The sequence below is a fragment of the Acinonyx jubatus genome, chromosome D1 (genome assembly GCF_027475565.1).
Source record: "Acinonyx jubatus isolate Ajub_Pintada_27869175 chromosome D1, VMU_Ajub_asm_v1.0, whole genome shotgun sequence".
In the NCBI taxonomy this organism is placed as follows: Eukaryota; Metazoa; Chordata; class Mammalia; order Carnivora; family Felidae; genus Acinonyx; species Acinonyx jubatus.
Window position 1 is genome coordinate 27555938 of NC_069390.1, and position 24403 is coordinate 27580340.

Sequence of the window (24403 nt, forward strand, 5' to 3'; positions counted from 1 at the left end):
ACCTGGGAGAAACATTTGTAATACAAATGTCTTGACAAAGGAGTGGTATCTATTATCTCTCATCTGAACTATTTCAACAACCTCCTATCTGGTCTTCCAACTTCTGCTCTGTCCCTGCACGGCTACCTGCTTAAAATCCCCCCCAAGGCATCTCATAATGCAGGACATTAAATCTAGATTCCTTCGTTTGGCAAAGGCCTCCATGCCCACCCTCTAGTTCAATCTTCTAGCTTCTGTTCACAACTGCACACTTACTCTCTAGCCTCACGGGCATGTTTTGGTTTGCCCATATTAAAAGCTCATTTCTGATTGAGGACCTTTGCACTTGCTGCTGCCTCCACCAGATACCACTTGCCTGCAGAGCTGACTAGCATCCTCCTTGTCACAACCCAAATGTCATTTTCTCACTGAGGCATTCCGACATCCCCCCCTCCAGCCACAGTATACTGTTTTCTTTATCCCACTTACCCGATTGGAACTTTTAAATCTTTCCCTCCCACAAAAGGGACGAGAGAGAGAGAAGCTTCTGTCTTGTCCACTGATACATGCCTAGTACATACTGCTTGAAACATGGTAGATGCTTCTTAAATATTGTTGAATGACTCTTATCTACTACATGTGAGGCACTGTGCTAAGCACTGACAATGTTTTACTCATGTTGCTCAAAGACCTTTCTTCATCTCTTCAGAAAACATTTTTTTTAAATATCTTTTGATCCATTTTAAATGGCTGAGTACTTTTAGTACAGGCATCCCCCATTTTTTAAATGTTTGCATTACACCACTACACCTTTCAGGCTAACCAAAAGAAATGTGAAGAGGATTTCAATTTTCACGAAGAGGCAAAAAGCCAAAACAGCATTCAGCACGGTTTGTGTTGCGGTGATCGGTTCGTTATAGAGGGCAGGCAGTGCGTCCCCAGCAGTAAGAGTGGCCCCACCAAGCTCCTTCCTGCAGAACTACACTCAGCACATCTCAGCATCAAGTAGCCATAGCTTTGGACTCGGTCTGGAAACATTCATGCTTTAGCTCTACTTACTTCGTATATGTGTGTCCTAGGGTATCAGAAAAAAACCTAAAGAGGTTGGTTTTTGGATCTGGGAAAGCTCAGATCCTTTTCCATAAAAATTAATGGCAATTGCTTCTTTACACCATTTTGGCTTATGAAATGCTCTACTTTCAGTGGGGAAACTTGTGTTCTCAAGAAGCCCATAACTCTACTTTCACATAAATTGCAAACTCTGGATCTCATCTCTTTGTAGGATGAGTGCTTTGGGCTAAATGGAAATCTTTACATTACTTTGAACAACTCACACCCCCAAGAATGACTAAAATGAAAGAAAAAATATATATATAATGTGTGAGGACACGAAGTAACTGGAACTCTCATATTACTGCTATTGAATGTAAATTGAACTTAACCACTTTGGAATATTGTTTGCAGTATCTGATAATGTGGAACATATGTACACCCTATGACTCAGTGCCAAACCCACATATATACCCAAAGGAAATGCATACATGTGTTTTCCAAAAGATATGAAAAACATCATCAAATTGCTATATAAGCACACAAAAGAACACTATACAGCAATGGGAATAAAGGAGACACTGCTATCCACGATATGGATGTATCTGACTCTTGGTTTCGGGTCAGGTCATGATCTCTCAGTCCGTGAGTTTGAGCCCTGCGTCAGGCTCCACAAGGTCAGCTTGGGATTCTCTCTCTCTCCCTCTCTCTTTGCCCCTCCCCTGCTTGCTTTCTATCTCAAAATAAACACACTTCAAAAAAAGAAAAAAAATTTTTTTAAATGTCAAGACAAAAAAAACCAGACACCAAAATGCATATATGTTATATGTCAATTAAAGATTTGTTGAAAGATTGAGAATGAGTTCTCGGTGTGCTCTGGTAGAATGCTCCCCACAAACCTCTCCTACTGATGCTCCCCCGAAATTTAATCCTTACAGTATAAGACAGTATTTGAGGACATAATGTAAAGTGGCCTACGACAACTACATTCTTTTGAAGTCTCATGTTGTACATCTTAGAAATCCATGTGAATTCCCTATTCTTCACCCACACATATTTTTACTTTTTTTTTTAACGTTTATTTATTTTTGAGACAGAGAGAGACAGAGCATGAACGGGGGAGGGTCAGAGAGAGAGGGAGACACAGAATCGGAAGTAGGCTCCAGGCTCTGAGCTGTCAGCACAGAGCCTGACGCGGGGCTCGAACTCACGGACCGTGAGATCATGACCTGAGCCGAAGTCGGACGCTCAACTGACTGAGCCACCCAGGTGCCCCTCTACCAGTAGGATTAAGGAATAAAATTCCTCTTTTTAAAAAAAAAAAAAATTTTTTTTAATGTTTATTTTTGACAGAGAGAGAGAGAGAGAGAGAGAGGGAGAGAGAGAGAGAGAGAGACAGGGCATGAGCGGGGGAGGGTCAGAGAGAGAGGGAGACACAGAATCTGAAACAGGCTCCAGGCTCTGAGCTGTCAGCACAGAGCCCGACACGGGGCTCGAACCCACGGACCGCGAGATCATGACCTGAGCCAAAGTCGTTTGCTCAACCGACTGAGCCACCCAGGCGCCCCTCACCCACACATATTAAACAGAAATATTTCCCTCAGAAAATATTCAAAGAAGTAAGATTAAAGGGAAATGGGTCGTGGTTATACTGTCGGTGCGGTACTTCTGGCACAGTCTCAGACGTCAGTTTAAAAAGAACTGGCAGAAAGTAGATTGGTTACAGTTAGACAGCCTGGCTCATGTATCAGTTTCACCACTCAGCAGTGGGGCCCTGGACAACTCCCCTAGATATTCTGAACCTATTTTTTCATTTATGTAATGGTGAAGACAATAGTACCTATCACACGGTGGTTCTGAGAATTAAATGCGATGATGTAGGTTAAATCCTGAGCGCCACTAACCTTTTCCTTCCCTCCCCCGTAAAGCAGGACTGGGGTGGACAAAAAGTCAACATGCTGTTTGCTGCAATATATATATTTTAATTCAAAGTGAATCGACAGTAATACACCATAAATTCTTATTTTGACACTCACCAAAATAGTCACCTGGAAAACCCGCTTTTTGTGACAAAGTACAGAAGGCTTGGTCACATTTAAATCACTGAGAACTAGAGAGAAATACTAGCGCAAACCGTAATAGACATTACATCCATAAAAATTTTCCCAGTCCTTATTGTAATATTGCACAGTGCAATTGCTACATGGCAAACTAGTGTAGCATAGAAGTAAAAGCAAAAACAAAACCAAAGAAAGAAAGCCACAAGTCTAAAATTGTTAAACAGTTAACAGTTCAAACTTAGTAATCAAATCTGTATCATTGGGTTCATTAAAACAAATCTTCCTACACCTTGCAGTGTATGATTTAACTTTTACTTAACACAAACCAAGATTAAAATTAGTAGTAGAGATTTTAAAAAGTGAAAAGGCTTTGCTACTACAGTAACATATTTAAACACCCTGAAGGAAAAGAAAACTAAATTATCAGGGTATTGGGTAAAAAAAAAACAAATAATAATAAATTTGCAAGTTAAAATAGTATGCAAATATGCAACTTGGAAGTCATGCAGTGTTTTATTTAAGAAAGCAGTAAAACCAAAGAAAACTCGTCAAATGGTTTTAAAGAGGGTATACATCCAAATTCTTGTCACTTTGTTGAATTTAGACGTTGGCAGGATTTTGAAATTTTTAATTCTTAAACACATTAAAAAACCCATGATTAGAATCAGTTAAGAGCAGAGTACTTAACTGGGGGTACGCCATTACCACACCTTACTATTACATTACAAAAACATTTACTGTTTATTTAACAAGACTGTCAGAGTCTTGGAACTGAAATACAGAAAATCCGACATTTCAGGGTAGTAAACATGGCCCTGAATGAAACTAAAACTGCACCAGTTTTGTACCTACTGTACAAACATAAATCAATCCTTTGCACTCGGGGTTTCTGAACCATGTGCTGCCAGTGTGGATTCTGTTCCAAGAAGTGAGCAGATACCAGTGACCTGCTGGACCGTATAAATAAAATTAATAAGCTGTGGAGGGCAGCAAGTTTACTTAAATAGTGACTCCATAAATTTGCCATCTGTAAATAATCTTTTAAATTAATCTTAGGCTACTCCTCTTTTTTATGTGTAATATATATATGTATATATATTTCTATTTATATAAAATGCATAGAATTGATTACTAAAAACACTGAAACTTGTGGGGAAAATTAAGTCCTTCATTTTCAGTGTGACTAAAAATGTACTGCTGGTTTTTATTTTATGATCTAATACTGTAATTTTTAAAATCAATTTCAGGCACATTTATTTCATTGATGATTATTAAATAAAACACTGCTTGTGTTAATGGAGTAAAGAAAAGTTTATCCATTATTAGCTTATTGTCAACGCTGTATTAGAGCTGTACTAGTGGTATGCAATTCATTCATCAAAGAAATGCTGTAAATCCAAAACATTTGGAGAGTTTTTACACTCAAATGCTTTGTACTGTTTATTCCAGTAAATGCTGTAAGATTATATTCCAGATTTTTAAGGAAAAAAAGTTAAGTCAAGCCTGCAAGATACAGCTTTCTCAAGTGTCTACAATGCCAGTATGAAAATAAAAAATTAAGTTACATTGATACATCCAAGTTTTTTATATGCAGTGATGAGCACAAACATTAATAGAGATAAAATACTGATGCAAATAACACACCCCAAAATAACATATGCAATTATTTTCCATCATTTACAATACAGTAGTTACAATGACACTCCAAACAGAAAAGCAAAGTAAAAAATCAAAACCCCAACTTCTATTTCATGTAATTAGACTTATACAGAAATTAGAAGGCTAAGTAACAACTAGTTAATCACCTAATTTCACAGCTATCTGAAGTGGCAATCGTTATATAGCAGCTTATCTATGATACATTCAAGATAAATGATACAATTTATTACTTGCCCATAAGCTAAAACACAGCCTGTTTAATACCTTTCCTTAAAGTCCACCTCTATACTACAATATACTTGAGGTCTATGCAAAAAAGTAGCTACCTTTTATATAGGAAATGGATGATTAAGTCTTTGGTGCTGTAAAAGCAACTTCATTTAAACATAACCACCACCACCACCAAAAAAGAAGAAAAAAGAAAAGAAAAGAATAAGGGAAAAACCCAAGACACACTTCCTAGGGAAAAAAAAAGCATGTAATTTCTGTCCCTGACGGAATGTATTAAATAAGCAAACACCACCAACAAGCAAAACAAGTACTACAATGTAAAAATATTAAAAAAAAACAAAAACAAAAAACCCTCTCACATGCATAAATGAAAGATTGCACACAAAGAACTCACATCTCTTCAAGCTTCAATAGTAAATATTCTGCTACTATTTATTAAATACTGCATGGTTTGCCCAAGCTAAGATGAAACCACATCATGAATCAATAAGCATTTTGCATTTTCTTTCATTATCTACTCAAAGTCATGCCTACTGCACCTCTAAACATTTCATTAAATCCAATTATACAGCAAACACTCCCAAAATAAACTTAGATTGTATTGCAGTTTCACTTAACAGTATATAAAATGCTGTGTTGTGACAGATATCAACTATCCATTAGATACTGAATCAATTTTTCTTAAGCACTACTAACTGCTTGCTTTTCTTGAAGCTAGATCATTCTGAAAATCAGACAGCAGAATTCAGCTATAGCAAACATGCTGCCCTCTCAGTAAGGAAAAAACAGCTACGACCTGAAATCATACCACACAAAACCAAAAATGAACATTACTCTATCAAAAGGAAACTAAAGAGTAGATCTGAATTTAAGTGCTGCAGTCCTCAACATTTATATATAGGTAATAACATCAACAACCTCAAATATTTAAGGCACTATGTGTGGGAACGGTTTACAATGCAGCTGAGATTATTAGAACAACATTTAAGAGCAAAGTCTAGGCAACATTTTGCCCATGCAAAGACACATGCAAATGTAAAGAACAATAGCTCAATTTCTTAGGTAAGTGACCCAACATTTATACACTAAGACACAGATAATACAATTCACTTGTATGCTGTAATTCTGACATATGTGCATCTGTTGCTCTAAGTCTGTACACAGAATGGCTTCCCAAATGTGGATGTGTCTTGCACTAGTTAGAAGGCAATTTTATAAAAAATAGCAGGAGCAAAACTGGACTTCTGCTCCCATAAGTCACCTGTCTAGAGTTACTACATAAGAAGATAACATGACCAAAGACAAGTTATACCAAATGTGCAAAACACATTAAAAGTGAGTTTTGTTTTTTTTTTTTTTTTAAAGCTCAAAGTTGTTTAAATTGCACCCAAGTCTACATGATTCAAAAATAATTTTCTTGTGCCATGGCTAATATTTATTAAATACCATGTTTTTATTTTTAATCAAATGTTTATATCATTGAGCTTCCTCAATATACTCTTTTGGAGTTTTCACATATATGGATACTGGCTGAGTTTTGTTGGACTCAATGGAAATCCAGTATATGCAGGTGATGCTGCAATGTAAGAATGTGGTGGGAAGATTGGTTTGTACTGAGTCTGATGAATGGTTGGGGATGGTAACAGGCGGGGATTTATGCCCACTGGGACTTGGTGAACTATGCCACTGGGATGAGAGATACTGTAAGTTGGATGCTGTAACATAGGTCTTGAGGTACATGGAGAGGCTAAGAGGTGGGCCACTGGTGCAGCACTACTGAGGGTAGCTGATGATGGGTATGGAAGTAGAGTAGGCTGTCCTCCAAGATGTGCATTTCCAGCCAGATGGGCATGCACGGCTGTGTGATTGGGACTTCCATGAGAAAGAGTGAATGGATTACTGGTAACGCTAGTGGGGATATAAGCTTGCTGTCTTCGATGTCCGAAGTTTCCATTCCACTCCTGATGCCCAGATCCAAAGTGCTGAACCTATTCAAAAACACAGACAAAAAATACTGAGTACGTATTCTATAAGTTAAAAAGAAAGGAATAAAGGGAAATTACAATATAGTCCGTAACTGATAATCCATAGAAGATCCCTCAGATCTCCACTTCTACTAAGCATAGAGAAAAGTAAAATATCAATGTTATACACATTAATATTAAACACTTTAATATTTATTACTATGTATTATGATAACATTATATTGCTACTAGTATCACTATCCCCCCCCCGCATCGCTACTAATAGCTACCGTCTGTGGAGCACTTATTTTATGTAAGGCTAACACCTTACATGAGACATTATTTCATTCCAAAACAACCCTACAAATATAGCTATTATGCCCATTAACTGTGGGCCAGATTTGTTGAAGAGACCTGGCCAAGGTAATATACGCAGTATTTGGCAAAGTCAGGATTTGAATGCAGGTCTGACTCCAATACCTGTTATCTGTTCTTTCCCAAAATGAAACACTACTGCTGAGCACAGTACCGAACAGATGTAAAGTACTCAGTAAGGCATCACTATTCCCAACGACTAACACAACAAATGCGACCATCAATCCATCAGTGCACATTTTCAGTTGAAAGGTCTAAGACAACAAACACACTAAAAAATTATTTAAGAGAATCTAAAAGCCTAATCTTTCTGAAAAATTCAGGCTTATGGATAATCTGGTTCAATACCCTATTAGTAGGCCAATTACTCCTTAGTCACTTGGGATAATGAAAAGGGAAACATTTTTCAAGACTGCATACGGTTTCAGAATCTTTTTTCCTTCCAAATGAAAAACTGCTGAATTTGAATCCCAAAGACTCTTACAAATTCACAAACATACCTGACTGAAATTCAAATGCTGTTGCTGGAATGCGGATGTCAATTTCTGCTGGCGATTACCTGCTGTGGAAGGCTGGTTTAATCTTCCAGGAGCTGATCGCCCTTTTACTAATGGCTGGCAGGTAGAATCTGGCAATGAACAAAATATCAGACAGTTGATGCTTTTTCCTGCTCACATAAAAATGAGGAAGGTCTTTAGGTATTTTACGCAGTAGTGATTTTAAGGTCCGACAACCTTAAAATTAAAGAGAGACGTGGTCTCAGGATTTCCAGTACTGAATGATATGAGGAAAGATTTCCTTTGTACAACAGGTTTGGCAGGATCGAGTTGGAAATTCAGAGATGATTTTTTGGCAATGTTGTTCTCTGACGTTCCCAAATTAAGACTTTTTAAAGGGATAATCGGGGAGAAGGGGAGATTCAGTTTACCTGTGTTTGCCATATGCTCATCAGCATTTAATCCATTCTCTAGTCCCATCGGTGGCACCACAACAGTACAAACAGCTGGTTTGGTTTCCGTGTTGGCAGAGGTTACCAGTTCCGAGTTCTGACGAGCGTCCTCCACAAAGTTCCTCTCTGCAAATGGACTGTCATGTCCCGAAGAGTCTGATGTTGGAGAGCCATCCACAGTATCACAACCACTTTCCTGTTCTTCATCTGACATACTACAAGAAAGTCTTTTTATGAATAATATGTTTTTCAACATTAAATCTTAAGTTAAATACTATCCAGGCTCCAGGAAGTTGAGAATCTTATTCAGTTATTCATAGCTAATTACAACTTCTTCCTTGTCCAATACTATTTTTTTCATAGATTTTCTAGACTCTCACATTAATTCTCTACTCAGACTGTTAACCCTAATTCTATCCTGTTTAGGTACATCATTTTGGCACTTTATTTTCTCTCCTTTCCCTTCCCACTTGATTCTTAGTAGTCGTTCAAAAAATTCCACTTTACAAACTCCAGGAAATCTCATCAAAACACTACGAAAGAAGCAATGTTCTGGATAATTTAAATGAAATGTAAAAACATATATTCATGTGACCTGGATAGTTCAGATTAAATTCTGATGTTAGGATTCATGCCTTTAGTGGTAATTTGGGTCCTTTTAACCATATATCTGAGAGGTCTTCCCCACCTCTCCAAAGGCCTAGCCAGAGTCCCATATTTCTCTTCCTGGCCCCATCGGGCCATGACAATCTCTCTCCCTTTGGAATTCCTACAGCATTTATGGTCTATTTTAATCATTCATTTCATACTTAGCGATTTGAAGCATCTTTTTATATATATTTATGTATATTTATAGTTACTTGTACACTTATATAATTTTTATATGGATGTATATATTTACAGATATGTATGTATATATCAACTGCCAAACCATATTATAAGCAATCCATAAGAAGATGTGTTAAAACGTCTTTACGTCTTCTAAAGTATACACTATCATATTCCCTGACAAAGGAAAAAAGAGAAAACAAATGTATAAAATTAAGACTTAAAGATTTTTCATATTTTGTTTCCACTAAAAAAAAGAATTTCTAAAAGTTGAAATCAAATGTATTTCACAGAGATGTTTATGGCTTCTCTCTTAACGTGTTAGTACATCACGCTGGCTAGGAGAAGCTCACTACTTTAGTGGCAGTACATGTCCCTGGCCAAAAAAAGGAGTAGGAAAGGAAATGTGGATAAAGCCACACAGATTGATCACCAATGAGGAAAAAAAAAAAAAAATCCTCCTGGATACTCTACTGACAGTGGGTTATTACTTTATTACACAAAAAATTCCTTGTTTACTTTGCTAAAATGCTACTCTTTGCTAAAATGCTAAAATGTTAAAATGTTTATTTTGCTATGTTATTATTCCAAATTGAAGTAGTAACTGTCACCTATGGAGCTGAAGTTGAGGACATGGCTTTCTGCCCTTTCAGAAACAAATGATTCTTTAAAAATCACTTGTTAGTGGGGCGCCTGGGTGGCTCAGTCGGTTGAGTGTTCGACTTCAGCCCAGGTCATGATCTCACAGTCTGAGTTCGAGCCCCGCGTTGCGCTCTGTGCTGACAGCTCAGAGCCTGGAGCCTGCTTCAGATTCTGTGTCTCCCTCTCTCTCTGCCCCTCCCCTGCTCATGCTTTGTCTCTCTCTGTCTCAAAAATAAATTAAAAAAAAAAAAAACATTTAAAAAAATCACTTATTAGAACCTCAGTTTTTCATTTAGATGTGTTCTACAACAATAAAAGAAAATTATCACTTAAAACCCAAGTGATCTGGTTAAAAACTTACGTCCAAGAAAGAAGCCACTGTGGTAAATCAATAGGTATATATTAACATAAACAACAAAAGAAATCACAGGCTTTTTGGCAGTCCCAGTATCTATGGCATACACTCCCTGGAATTCCTTTACCTGTTCGGTCTCTTGCACGGGGATGGGCTGGACTGCCCCGAGGAGCTGGTGCTCAGAGTACTATCAGGACTGCTTAGCGAACACATCCGATCGATATTCAAAGTGCTCTGGCAAGCTTCACAATCTAGACTATCTTTACATCTAGCGAAGAGGGACGGGAAAGACATGGGTCAAAAATGAGAAGTAGCCAAAATTTACATGAATTAAGGATATAAAGCAGTTAAATGTGACCTACAATGACAAAAATCTAAAGCTATGAATATGGGAGAAATGCTATAATAATCATGTTAGTTACTATTCAGGATGTACACTCCCAAGGACATTGACAGACAAGGGTTAAGTCCCAGAAAGTTTCTTTCTCACCACACCAGAGGGCGCCACCGCTACTTAAGGATGCAGTATAAACACAAACCGCTTTTGGCACTTACTCTCTGAGTGAGTGTCTCTGCGATGTCTCCTCCTCATCAGTGTCACTGCTAATAGTAATCACACTCACTGCAGGACTTGGGGAGTCAGCAATGATGATGGTTTGCCGCTGCTTGTCAGAAACCGATGAATCAGACTCCTGCCTGACAGAGGTGTCACAACAATCTCTTGCTTCTCCTTCTGAGTTATGATTGTCCTGTGTTTCTATACAACGTACTTCTTCAATGTCTTTCCCATTTACTATCTTTGGAGAAATAAATGTTGAATGTGGGACATTTGTATTCTGCAATGAATTACTCCTGCAATCAAAGGAATAATGTGTCATTTCTATAATCAAAATATGTACATGACATTTTTCTAGGATATCTTGTTAAAATGAACAATGTTCAAGGTCACGTATATAACATACTAACATATATAGGCTGTTTTGTAAATACAAAGTATTATCTCTAGAAATACCAGTGTAGATTGCATTTACATACATTAAAATGGTCATTTTTTGGTAAATGTGATATCTGAGTGTCTAAAATTGTCTAAAATTATATGTAGATAATAAATCAAAAGGGCAATAAAGACAATCTTACCAACTGAAAGCATTTATTTCCTCTCTTCCTGGCTCCCATTCCATTAGTTTTACCAAAATACCTCTGAGAAATTGAGAAGGGAGCTGGCTTAGTGTTTGTAACAAAGCTATCAAAGAGGTCATTTTGAATAAAACAGAGTGACCCTTTAGTGAACATGCAAAATTTACTTTAAAGATTAATTTTCAAAATGCAGAGGAAAGTTAAAATATCAATACCAACCTGTTCTGGCACAGTTTATTTTTCTTTACAGTGGCAGGCTGAGGCCAGACAACATGTGCAATGCCCACACTAATTGGCTGCGGGGCCGATAAAGTTATCTGATTGGTTAGAAGAGGTTGTGGCATCACTGAGTTATAATGATTACTGTGTGAAATCATTTTCCTAGGGAGAAAGTTTAGAAAAATTGAATCCCTCCTATAGCCAGATCTATTTTACAAACTTCACACAAAAAGTATTTTTGTCTTTAACTTACCCCCAGTCTCCAAGCCTCTGTGAGCCAGCCACACCCTCAGAAGTTAACGCGGTAGTAGCCGGAGCCATGGGTGTTACCTGCTGCCAGGCAGGTACCAGCATCTGCTGTGTTCTACCAGACCACGTCTGCTGCGCCACGAACAAAAGAAAAGCTAGTAAGTTACAAGTGATTCGTCATTACTACATCTTAGAATCAAAAATATATTAAGGCAACAATCATTAATAATTATTTAAAAGCCAGTAACTAAAAAAGATCAAATTCCCATCCGGATCATCTTTTCTGTTTCTCAACAGCACAGGCTGATATGTTACAAGCGGATCACTGCCCTTCTTGAGTATAAGGAGGACAGCACACATGCAAAAATAATAAATTATTACCGACCTGAGAAAGAACTCCTGGTCGGATCTGTAGTGGCTGTACAGCTGGGGCCTGAGTTACAAGTGGAACTGTATTGTCTACTCTTATTGAATAACTCGTGGGTTTACCATGCGTTGCAGGAATACCTGTGAAATAGGAAGAAAAAAAAAAACAGTTCTCAAATCAAAAACGATTTCTCTTAACTTACAAAACTCTTTGAAATTCAAAGACTTACTAAAATTCTGATTAGGTTTATAAAATCATCCCCTACATAAAATATTCACCACACTAACAAAACCATCTTTTAGGAAAGTGAGGTACTTTCTATCTACGTTGTGGTACATCATTCCAGAAACTGATATAAAGCTACTCCTTCTACTGCTTTAAAATGCATACCACCAAGTTGCATCATTTACTTTTCTTGAAACTTCCCATTCCTTTTAAAGTTTGCTTATTATAGCTTTATTTCCTTTTCAAATAGTTCTGCCACTATGATAAAGGACATGGAAAGGTGAATCGAACTCAACATCCTGATCCTCTAGCAGGTAAACATTCATCTTTTCATACAAACTTAGCTCTGCCAAGTATTCTCTTCTTTAAAACCTGTAACAGGATCTCACACTTTTAGCACCAAAGGGGGAATGTATCACAACTTCACACTTCAAAGGCCATGATGGTTTACACGATTCAAGAAAATTCAAGGAAGACACACTCATTCCAAGGTCCAAAGGAAAAGCAAAAATAACCTTTCAGACCTAATACGATGATACTGCTAAGCTTTGACCCATATGGCTTCATCTACTAGTAGCTGCTGGAACTCCAGGACAAACATCTTCCACTTTGCTTACCCACTAGGACAAGTAGAAAGCGAGATCACCAGCCACGTTAATCCTGTTAATGTTAATGCTTCTGTGTCATATATTGCAAAAGGACCATGCAGGTAGATACTGTCTTATATTAAACTTTGAGACAGTGAAGTAGTATCACCCCAACTGAGAACTTTGACTAACAAGATTTTAGGGACATCCCCCAAGCTCAGAAAGCTCAGTTACGAGAATAAATTCAGTGCTTGATTAATTGCAGCCTCTTGCAGCAGTTACTTTCAGTATAGGCTGGCGGAAAAAGCAGCCATCTTAGGTAAGATAAAAATACTACAATTGTTTTCTTTTACTATTGAAAAATAACCCCATAATTTTATTGTGCAAATACACTGTAAGTGTTAATCCTGTTAATTTTGTTGTGCTTATTTTTCTTCACAGAGGCTTTTACCCTCCTCCCAGGGTGTTCTATCTCCTGAAATCCACTGAAAAGGCTAGGTAGGGATGAAGTTTAACAAAGATCTACAGATTTTTTTTTTTTAACTGACCTTCTTAGCCCTTCCAAAAAGCATGTCTTGATCGGCAAATTCTCCAAGAAATGGAATCTAAGCGCACCCAGGCAGTGTAGATGTATGGCAGCAAGACAGTCTCATCAGAGAAAAAAGCAGAATTCACTTTGACAAGGGGTAAAGGACAGAGCGAATTCTCAAATCCCAACAAAAGTCATGTTGCCCTTAAATTCTCCTCATAATTAATGCCTTATGATGAGAAGAATTCTATTATCTTCTCTTCTCATGAGGTCTAACTTATTTTTATCAAATTCAACAGTGATTAAGATCCCAATTTTCTACACAGTTCTTAGGCTAGCTAAAATTTTATCTTTGCTTGATTAGATTTGCTTTCATATCTGCACAGCAAGGCACGGAAGTTTTCAAGATTGCTCTAGTACAACAGGAGAATTTTGTTGGAATGCATTTCATTCTAAAATAGCAGTTTTCATCCAAAGGGGATGAAAAACTAGTTTTTCAGATTGCCAAATAATGTTAAATGGTTGTCGAAGACATACTCAAATCTGTTAAACAGAAGCTTGGCTACGTCTTTGTTAACTTGAAAAAGGTAATAATATTATGGATATAGTACTTCTGTATCTATACCTACATATTATATCTATAACATGGAGAATATATGAAATGCATGATGAACCTAGACACCACAGCCTCAAAGCAAAAAATGTAAAGTGAAGTAGAAAAGACATAAAATCTATTTAAAAATACAAACTATAATGGTGCCAGAACTACTACCCAACAGCTGCCCAATAACCATTTAAAATGTTTCTTCAAAATGGATTGGTGGCACATTATGAGGGAAAGTGGTAAAAAGACCAATACTGGGATTTTCTACAGAGATACTAAAGTGGATTAGACAAAGAAGCTTTCATTGCTAAGCAGACACTACACTAAGACAAAAAAACAATGAAACAACATATTTATAGAGCCTGCCTGTCCTGCTACAACTGCACCTGTTACATAAGCTAACAAGTTATTTTGCTCTGTCTTACTGGTAATTCTAATTCAAAAATATTGTGCTTGACATTTAAAGGGTTTGTGAGTCTGAGAGTGTCTCCTTTTCTTTGTTATCCTTCTTATGAACCACTCATACAGCTGTTAGCATATGTGTAGAAAGGTCACTAGTCTTTCATCAATCATAAGGCACAAAGAGAAAAGATTTATCGGACCTCATTGAATGTTTTAAAAATGACCCTTAACTGTGTTTAGAAATATGCCTCACAAGCCTCCTAAATTTTTGCTACAAACAGAAGGTAGGCTCTGGGGAAAAAAAAAAAAAAAAAAAAAAAAAAAAAAAAAAAGCTGCTATTCTAAATCTTGATGAAATATGATTTTGGTACATGGGGGAAAATTATTAGAACTTAAAAATCTATTTGTTAGTATAGACTAAAACTCATCTAAGTGAAAATGCATTTGTGGAGACACAATGTGACACAAATGTCACTTACATGACAACTAATTAAAAAACAAAAAAGCGTCAATCTTCCATGCTCAAGTATTTAGAAGGAAGATGTCTACCTACCACTTACTATCAAATGGTAGTATATGTATGTTGAGATAGACTGATGGCAAATACGGCAAAACGTTAACACTTGTTGAATCTAGGGTAGAAGGCACTGTATTATTCTTTGACTTTTTCTTTAGGTTAGAAATTTTTATAATTAACAATCGAGGAAAAACAAAGAAATAAACACAACAGTGTCTTTAAGAGCACTGACATGATGATATGGGTATTTTACTATCCCCAGCCATGGGTCACTGTCACAGATACTTATAGACCACGTTGGTCCACAATTTCACCTTAAAAATCAACCATCTAAGTAGTTGTTTTTTATCTGTAGTGCTACAAATCTTTCTCTCGATGAAACCTTATACGAAAACCCAATATACATAAAAGATGAAAATAAAGTTCCCCTGGTAGAACAAAAATGGCTAACGAGTTGAGATGTTTTCACATCTCTTATTACCAGCCAGTCCAGTCAACAAACATATCTTGGTGCTTTATTAGGCACTGTAGGAGATATTAAAACTTCAGAAACATTGTTTAAGTCCTTGAATCAAATAAAAAATTTAAATAACCTTCAGAATCCAGAAATATTAGAGCTAGAAGTGACCAGGACAGTATCTACTCAGTCTTTTCCTTTGACTAAGGCTGAAAACAGGTTAAACAGACTCATCTAGAATGACAGCAAACAGAACAGGACTCTAGCCCAGGTGTCCTGACTGAGTACCAACTGCTTTCACAGATGCTATACAGTCCTACCATCATGCTTCAAAGAATCATTTAGGGCCTCATTTGTAATTAACCTCTTGCTTTAAGACAGAACTAGATGCCTAGCAAGGACAACGTGCTATGAAAGGACCTAGAAAGTCACATTTTATTCTGGTTATTCCAGCTGTAACATTTGCTGCTGTTGCCCTCTAAGAACCACTAACAAATTCCCCCGTGTGAGAATTTATGGCCTCTTCAAAGGTATTCTGCCACTCATCTCACCTGAGGTTTTATTCTGCTTTTTATCTAAGGAGCATAATCTAACTGAGCAAAAAACAATCTCTCTCTTTTAAAAACCTAAGGTATGGATAAAGAACAAGACTGTAACATTCTTGGATAGAATTCTTTTGACCAAAATTTAATGAACTGAGTTCTCAGTTACTTTAATGTCTAGTAATAACAGATAAAAGGTACTTACCTAAATATCTGGAGCTGTGATAACCAGTAAAGGACAACCCATAGCTTTCCAAGCCCATTAATTTCTACTAAGGTATTTTATCATGCAACTCTACAGGAAATATAATTATCAGATGACCCATTCTGTCAGTGATGATTACAGTGAAGCTCCAGTCACGAAAGAAGTGTCACTGGTCTAAAGGCTACTGACCAGCCTAAATTAAATTCAAATGTAGCAATGTGGCAAATGTGGCAAAAACTATGCAATATATTTTATTAAAATATAATTAAATTTGTTTAAAAATAACATACGCCTAAATTCAAAGTGTAATTTAAATCGGAGTACCTTGAATAGCTGGGGGACAGATAATCAGCGTCTGCTGAAAAGCGTCACCACAACCGAAATGAGCAGTTCCGGCCTGCAGAGGAACTCCATGGTGCCCAACGGAGTGAGCGGACGTGGTTAACGCCTGAAAGGATCAGCACAGGCGGCATTGTACTGAGTAGTCTACATGCACGCTTTACCAATACAATTTGAATGCACTTCTTAAAGTCGTAACTCTGATAAAAATGGGCCCAGAAACTGATTTTACTCAACTCTACTTTTCATGGAGCTGCTGCACGGAAAGGTAGGTAGGGGATATTAAGAGAGTGAAAGGTGAAAGGAAATAAAAGAGTTTAGGTAGACATGTTCTAATCATTGCCCTGAAATGGTAGAGATTTTACAGAATAACCATAGCAAGAACCTCCCCGGCACTGTGACTTCTAATTGCTGACATGAGACTTCTATATACTTCAAAAGCAAAATGAGCAATCATTAAAAAAGGAGTACAAATTGTTAAATATTGTAAGTTCTTACCTGATTTCTTAATGTGCCAATTTTAGTAAAATTTGCTGTCAGGTTAGCAGTACTGCCTGAAGCAACTGGTCTTAAAAGTGAAGTTTTATTGTGATTATTTGTGTCACATGAATTTGGGTGGGACTTACAAATATCCATAATATGAAAACAGGACTTTACACTGCAAAAAACAAAACGGGGGGGGGGGGGGAGGCGGGGGAGAGGTAACTGTAATATTTTAAATGTTAAGGGTAGTTTAAAATTTATAAATTATTTCTAAAAGAAAAAATTATCAGACTTGCACTTAATCTGCTTATTTCCAATACTATTTCTACCAGAAAAACCCACAAAAGATTGAATTTTAAAGCTAGTGGAAATGTATCTTATATCTTATTTTCTAAGACATCAAAGCAACAGTAAGCATTTTTTGACTAGCACAACTATAATTTCATGACCCTTGCTCTAAATAATTTTTCCAAAATTTCTAGATCTCCACATCCCTAAACTATCGATACAAAATATATAGTTACGTTATTTTCAAAGTGCTTATATATGGAAATATTAGATATCTTCAACTGTTGGGGAGAAAAATAACAATTTTAAGGGGAATCCACAATAACGGATACTGGTTCAACCCTATAAACTTCTTCATTCAGTCATTTTTTTAATGTTTATTCATTTTTGAGAGAGAGTGCAAGCGCCTCACTAACAGCAGAGTACCCGATGAGGGGTTCAAACTCACAAGCTGTGAGATCATGACTTCAGCCTAACTTGGGCACTTAACTAAAACCAAGCCACCCAGACACTCTCAGTCATTTTAAAATATAAAAAGTTGTTTTAAGTAGTCATTTACATTACCCCCTGCAGCCTTACAAAGAAGAGGTGTGGGGTTCAAAGAATGCATAAGCTTTACCTAAGGTAAGTCTGATAAGACCTTCTCAATGTGAGCATACGTATATTCCTTTCCATTAACCCATAAAAACCCTTCTTTCCTGGGGCACCCAGGTGGTTCAGTCGGTTAAGCATCTGACTTTGGCTCAGGTCATGATCTCACGGTTTGTGAGTTCGAGCCCCCCCATTGGGCTCTGTGCTGACAGCTCGGAGCCTGCTTTGGATTCTGTCTCCCTCCCTCCCTCCCTCCCTCCCTCTCTCTCTCTCTCTCTCTGCTCCTCTCCCACTCAGGCTCTGTATCTCTCTCAGAAATAAATGTTAAAAAAAAATTTTTTTTTAAACCCTCCTTTCCTTCCACAACACAGAGGAGAAGGTGTGGGCAAGGAAAGCAAACGATGTGAAAGGAAATTAAAGATGGAGTCTGTAGGACTCAAAAGAGGGAGGGAAACTGTTAATACTTCCTTTTATTACATATGCCTGGCTATTAAGTTAAGAATGTCATGTAAAAAAATCACTCAGTCATTTTCAGTATGGTACTTTGGAAAAAGAACATTGGAATGCAACTCAGATTCATATTCCAGTACTGTGCTGCCACTTACTAGTCTATGTGAATTTGGTTGAGTTAGCTTAATTTACATTTAATAGATATATTGAATCATTTCTCTAAAACACTAATTTTCTAAGACTTAGTATTATTTCTCCATGCCATTTTAATAGACTTTAAATGGGGCACCTGGGTGGCTCAGTCGGTTAAGCGTCTCTTGATTTTGGCTCAGGTCATGATCTCACGGTGGGATCAAGCCCCACTGTGGGCTCCATGCTAACAGCACGGAGTCTGCTTGAGATTCTCTCTCTCCCCCTCTCTCTCTGTGCCTCCCCTACTCATGCTCAATAAATAAATAAACAAATAAATAAATGTACTCTTTCAAAAAAATAATGAAGATTTTAAAATAACATACTGGTTGCTATGAGGGAAATCTAGAAGATGTTTCATATTAACAAAAGAATGGTTCAAAGTCTCAGCTGGAGTAATTCTTAAATCTGCATCAATTAGCAACATTTTCTTCAACAGACTAACAAATTCTCTTCTATCAGCTTTCTCAGCCAAAAGATCACTTCCTTCCAAATCCATCACTGTGTTCACCTACAATATCAAAATTTCAAGTCATCAAATACAAATAAGCCATAAAAGGTAATAGATGTTAAAGTTTCAGTTTTAAAAAAACACAACACAGGAAGGAACAGAGAACTACAACTGTTTTGAAACAAGAACAAATAATTGAGTTTCATAAATTCAGAAAATGTTTCAAAGTACCAAATAGGATTCAAAGTAAAAAAAATTAATGAATATTTTAACAAATATCCATTTCTAACAAATGCAAAGAAAAGAAATTTGTAGAGCTAGGATTTCCCCTTTTGAAGAAAATACTTTCTACTAAAGAACAGGATGGAATTAATAATATTTGATAAAGACAAATGCAGTTTAGTTCCTAAAGGGCTGAAACCTTAGAATCAGTTTTGTTTGAAAAGCTTAAAACCAACAGCACTCCATAGTCATTTAGAAGATGATGAACATGTGGTATCCTTGGCATTCAGGTCTATCATCGTAAGCCCAGAAGACTAACAAGCATGACTGTGGTACTCACATGCACTATATCATCCAGACTGTTGAATATGTACTTTCTGGCTTCTTTAGACTTCATTCCTGTCTCTGCCTCATGCTCTTCTAGTGTCTTATTGGATATATCAAAGAGAGGAAATAATATATTATTATCCACCATTTGGAAATTCTTTATTTCTTTAGTTCTGGCACATTTAGTCTAAAACACTGAATATTCTAAGGCAAGGAATTTTAAACAATTATAAAAAATGTGCTTTTTAAAAGTACCAAAAGAAAAATGAGAAGAGCCTGGTTCAGTTAAAAAAATATATATACATATAAAAAAGTAACTGGTTATAAAGTTAATCACTGGGGATTTACTAAGCCCCCAAAAAGCCTAAGAATAAATTAGGTACTTGGGTTATGGAGTAAATGTTGACATTCAGTCCCTGTCCTATAAAGCTTAATAATGGGAAACTGAGTAGAGAAGATGAAACACACAACACAAAAGTAATTACATACGCAAAATTTAAAAAACCATTTAAGATGAGTTAATAATTATGTTGTCAGGTTAGAGAATGAGCTAAGTTACTCAGGGAGGGCTTTTTTTTCCCCCCATTAAAAAGGGAGGGGGTCAAATATGAAAATTCAGAAGGAGGCAGAAATGCAGTAAAATAAAAATAGGCATGGAGGGTATTATCTACATGAAGCACCTTAGAAAAATTTTTTTCCAAATTTTTTCTTTTTTAATGAATTACCTTTAATCTCCAACCAGAATGAGAAATATCTGTTTCTCTGCAAAAAAATCTTGTGGATTTCGTGCCCACATTTAACAGCTGTTCTCCTGGTAAACCTTGAGTCTGAGAAATATATCGAATCTGAAAAATAATATACAAAACAGAAGAGTTTATTCTTTCATGTAATAGATATTAATTGAACATGTATTCTGTATCAGACACTAAACTAGATGTTAGGTCAAGAATTCAATGATGTAGTCTATGCCCTCAAGAAATGCAGTCTAGTGGGGAGCATACAAGTAAACAATTATAATACAGAGTTGTAAGTACCATGGTAAATACATGCTTATGGAAAGACAGAGAAGGGACACCTAAAATAACCGAAGTCACATAAAGTTCCAAAAGAGGTGATGCTCAAGTTGAGTCTTAAAGGACAAGTAAGAGTTCTTTAGGAAACCTTATTATGATTTATGCTAAGGGTATAATATGAATAAATATGGACAATCAGGAGTAAATACCACATACTCAGATACTGAAGTGCAGAGATTCACTAAGTAGAAAATGACAAGGGGTGAAAGTGAACTAGCAGGCTGAGGGCTTTACCAGTAGGGTAGAAGTTTTATCTGTCCTCTTTCCCTCTATAAGCCCCAAGTGCCCACAATTTTATCTCTAAATCTGTATCTAAATATTTATCTCTAGCTCTGGAGCTGTAGATCCAACTGCTTATGGAAACTCTCCATCTGGTTGGACTTTAAGCACCTCAAAATGAACATATCCTCAACTCATTTTCCTGTTAATCCTCGTGTATTTCCCAGCAACACCAAACACCCAAATCAGAAATCTGAAATTTATACCAGACACATACCTCTCCATCATCACGGTCCCACATAACTGTCCCTTCTCTCCATCTCCATTTCAAGTCTTCTTCAATTCTGAGTTACACAATTTCACAAGCCTCCTAAGTAGTTTATCTGCCTCCCTAATGATGCCATCCATTCACCCCCAATTCAGTATTCACACTGCTAACAGCCATTTTTGGTAAAACACAAATCTGACTGTTACCCCCTTGTATAAAATTACTTTACTGCCTACAGGATCAATTCCAAACCTCCAATCATAGCATTCAGGCTTTGAGCTTTATCTCTTCCCTGCTCTTTACATGGTCCTTTAAAGCAGCAGCCCATCTAGCACCACACTAAATTTTGCATGGGCTGTTTCTCCTTCCTAAACTGCTAACTCCTACTTAACAATGTCCCTGTGCCCCTCCCCACCCAACTTCACCAAGTCCTACAACAACAAACTTTAGTACCGTTCCTTCTTCAAGACCCAGTTCAAGAACTTCTCCTCTATACAGCTTTACCTAACCTCAAACAAAGAGAATTCCTTTCCTCTGTGTTCCCATCAACCTAAAACTGAACCATTTTAATACATTTATAATACTGTAATACAATTATTTTTTTACACGTCTGTTTTCCCTATTAGACTGTCAAGTCTCTAGACAACAGAGATAGTTATCCATATTTGTATCCTCAATTTTACCTGAAATGACAACTAAAATATCCACCTTACAAATCCGTTTCATTTCATTTTAATTAAAGTGTGGTGCCTTCTCTCACCCCACATCCCCCGAGTGGCTGAGTTCCCTGTTTTATGAAAAACGAAAGTGAAAAGTCCTAAGGGTCCAGTACCTAGATGTTACATCAGAGTCTTTCAGATGGTGGGAAAGGCGTTCCACAATTCAACAAACATACACAGAGCATTTACTATGTGTCAAATGCTAAAGATATGCAGATGAGTAAAACATGGTGCCAACCTTCAAAAGCATATAGTTCAGTAAAATAGATAAATGTTTAAGCACGTAATCTGCAATTAAGCTAGGAAGTGCCATTATGAAGAAGAAAATAAAGTGTTAAAAGAACACAGAATAAGGCAATTGAAATGGCACTGGAAAAAAAAAAACAAAAAAAAATGGCAAGCGATCTTCTGAGTTTATTTTTGGTCATAATGCCTGCTCTGTCTTCTGGGGGGAAAAAAAAACCCTGTTCCATCTGTAACTCCTAATACATGAAAAGACTCAGCCTTTGCCTCCTCTGTCCCCAGTGAATGAAGGGTGAAAACCTGACTCAGAAGTGATTCATTCATAAATTCATGTTGTGAACTCAACTAGAAATAAGCTAATAAGCAAATTAGACTTACAATGTCAGGAATGTGAACTAAGAAATATCAATCACTGTTGAGGAATGAGCTGAATGCACCTGGAGTCTAATGGCCATGTTAACATAACCAAAGTTAACTGTAAGCAGAAACTCAGAGTAGCAAATTAAAATCAGAATAGATAAAAATACTTAAAGAGCATCTAATTCACACTTATCCAGCCCCAGAGCGAAGTTCTACTGAAGCCTATTAATTCCATTAAATGTCTCTTTGAATCCAAAAGCACCTCCAACTCTAGACTTCACAAAGTCCAGTCATATTATAGCTCCATTCTTGGATTTTTGTGATAGTCTACACATAAAGAGCCAGCTACTTGAGAAGGTCTCTATGCAACCCAAATAGCCGGATAAAATAGAATTCTTTAAAGATTCCTACTCCCCCTAAACACTCAGGAGTTGAAATAGAGAACTTTATTTTTCTTACACAGGATATGACTTGAAATTACCAAGTAAGATAATTCGAATATAAATTCAGACTTTTAGCTGTTCTGGATGAGATTCTATCTAAACTCCAACAAACATTTTGCAAGAACAATCAACATTTACCAAGTTAATACTGTCTACCCATCCATAAAATTTATTTAATTCCCTGGAATGTTTTTGATATTTTCCTCGTAAATATAGGTTAAAACCAATACACAGAACAGTAATAAGACAGTATACTGTCGTATTATAATTAAGACAGGAAGGGATTCAAGCACTAATTCACAGGACAGCCTTCTCTAAACACATACACCAAAACGCTGGTGTACAAATGGGAATGAAATGCAGAGATGAGAAAATATGACGTGAGGAATTCTCGACATGGTCAATGCCTAGCTGTAGAGTCCAAAATTCAAAGAGGAAATTGCCTTGGAAAAGCTTTAAGAAATAGATGATAAAGATGATTAAAGAGCTAGAACACAAACCCCATAATGCAGAATTAAAATAATCTATGAATTTTCTCCTGGTGACCCAAATGTGGCTTTTAAGTATATAATAATTATAGGTCTACTGTTAATTCTTTTTCACTTCCTTTGGGAAAAAAACAAAACTGTTATTGCATTAGAAGATTAAATAAAGGTTAGACATTAAGACAAGACCTAAGAGATAAGTTATATTTCATAGAAAGTCTTTATTTTTGTAAATGTTCCATGTGTACTTGAAAAGTATGTATTCTACAATTTGTGTGTAGTTTTGGAAGTAGTACTACATGCCTGTGTCATTAAATCAACTTATTCATGGGCTCAAATCCTCTGTATACTATTTTTTTTCTACTTTTGCTCTACCAGTTACTAAAAGAAATGTGCTAAAAATTTCTAATTATGACTGTGGGTTTATCTATTTTCTTTTTTGGTTCTGTCAATTTTAGATTAAAGTTATTACTAGATGTATAAAATATAGAACTGCTCTATGTTCGTGCTGAATTGAATTTTCCAAATTCATTGGCTAATATCCCTTCTTTATAAGTAATACTGGTAGATTTGTAATAGAAGAACACTTCTGGTATTAAAAGCAATGCTATTAATAAAAGCAAACACTAAAAAGAGTATCTTGTACTCTCATACATTCTGAGAGATAAACATTTATACAAAATGTCGTCGTAGAACAAAATGATAAACTAAGCTCCTGGCTCCATCACTAAAACTCAGTCTGGAGACAGAATGCCAGTGGAGGTTGATGGATTTGAGAAACTAACATAAAGACCATGAAAATCCTCTTCAAGTGACAGGAGAGAGACAGTTGGGAAGGTGAAAGTGGACGTCTGGAAGTGGAAAGTCTGGAAGAGGGCTGGTGCCAGGGATTGAGCACAGACTGGTGCAGGGTTTGGTTGGGTCCTTTTAACTCTCTCCCCTACTGTAATGATACTTATGGAAAGTATCATTATCCACAAGGTAGTGTAGACGTGGTCCACTGCTAACAGGAAAGATTCTGGATTCTGATTGCCTGTGTTGGATTCTTGGGCAAGTTATTTAACTTCCCCACACCTTGGTTTCTTCATCTGCAAAACAGAGGCAATAGTAGAATGTACCTC

At 36.7% G+C, this 24403-nt stretch overlaps 1 protein-coding gene across 1 annotated transcript in view; it reads right to left on the reverse strand.

Moving 5' to 3' along the window:
• Window positions 1–2990: 2990 nt before the first annotated feature.
• The window catches only part of HIPK3 (homeodomain interacting protein kinase 3), a 91832-nt gene continuing 70419 nt past the window's right edge, over window positions 2991–24403 (reverse strand). Inside the window, 14 exon segments of the mRNA XM_027072929.2 lie at window positions 2991–6967; window positions 7819–7946; window positions 8247–8482; window positions 10220–10360; window positions 10648–10944; window positions 11230–11292; window positions 11449–11610; window positions 11702–11826; window positions 12083–12204; window positions 16457–16580; window positions 16970–17129; window positions 18799–18983; window positions 19486–19572; window positions 20198–20317. Coding sequence (XP_026928730.2) covers window positions 6491–6967; window positions 7819–7946; window positions 8247–8482; window positions 10220–10360; window positions 10648–10944; window positions 11230–11292; window positions 11449–11610; window positions 11702–11826; window positions 12083–12204; window positions 16457–16580; window positions 16970–17129; window positions 18799–18983; window positions 19486–19572; window positions 20198–20317 — 2427 coding nt within the window. The 3' untranslated portion in view covers window positions 2991–6490.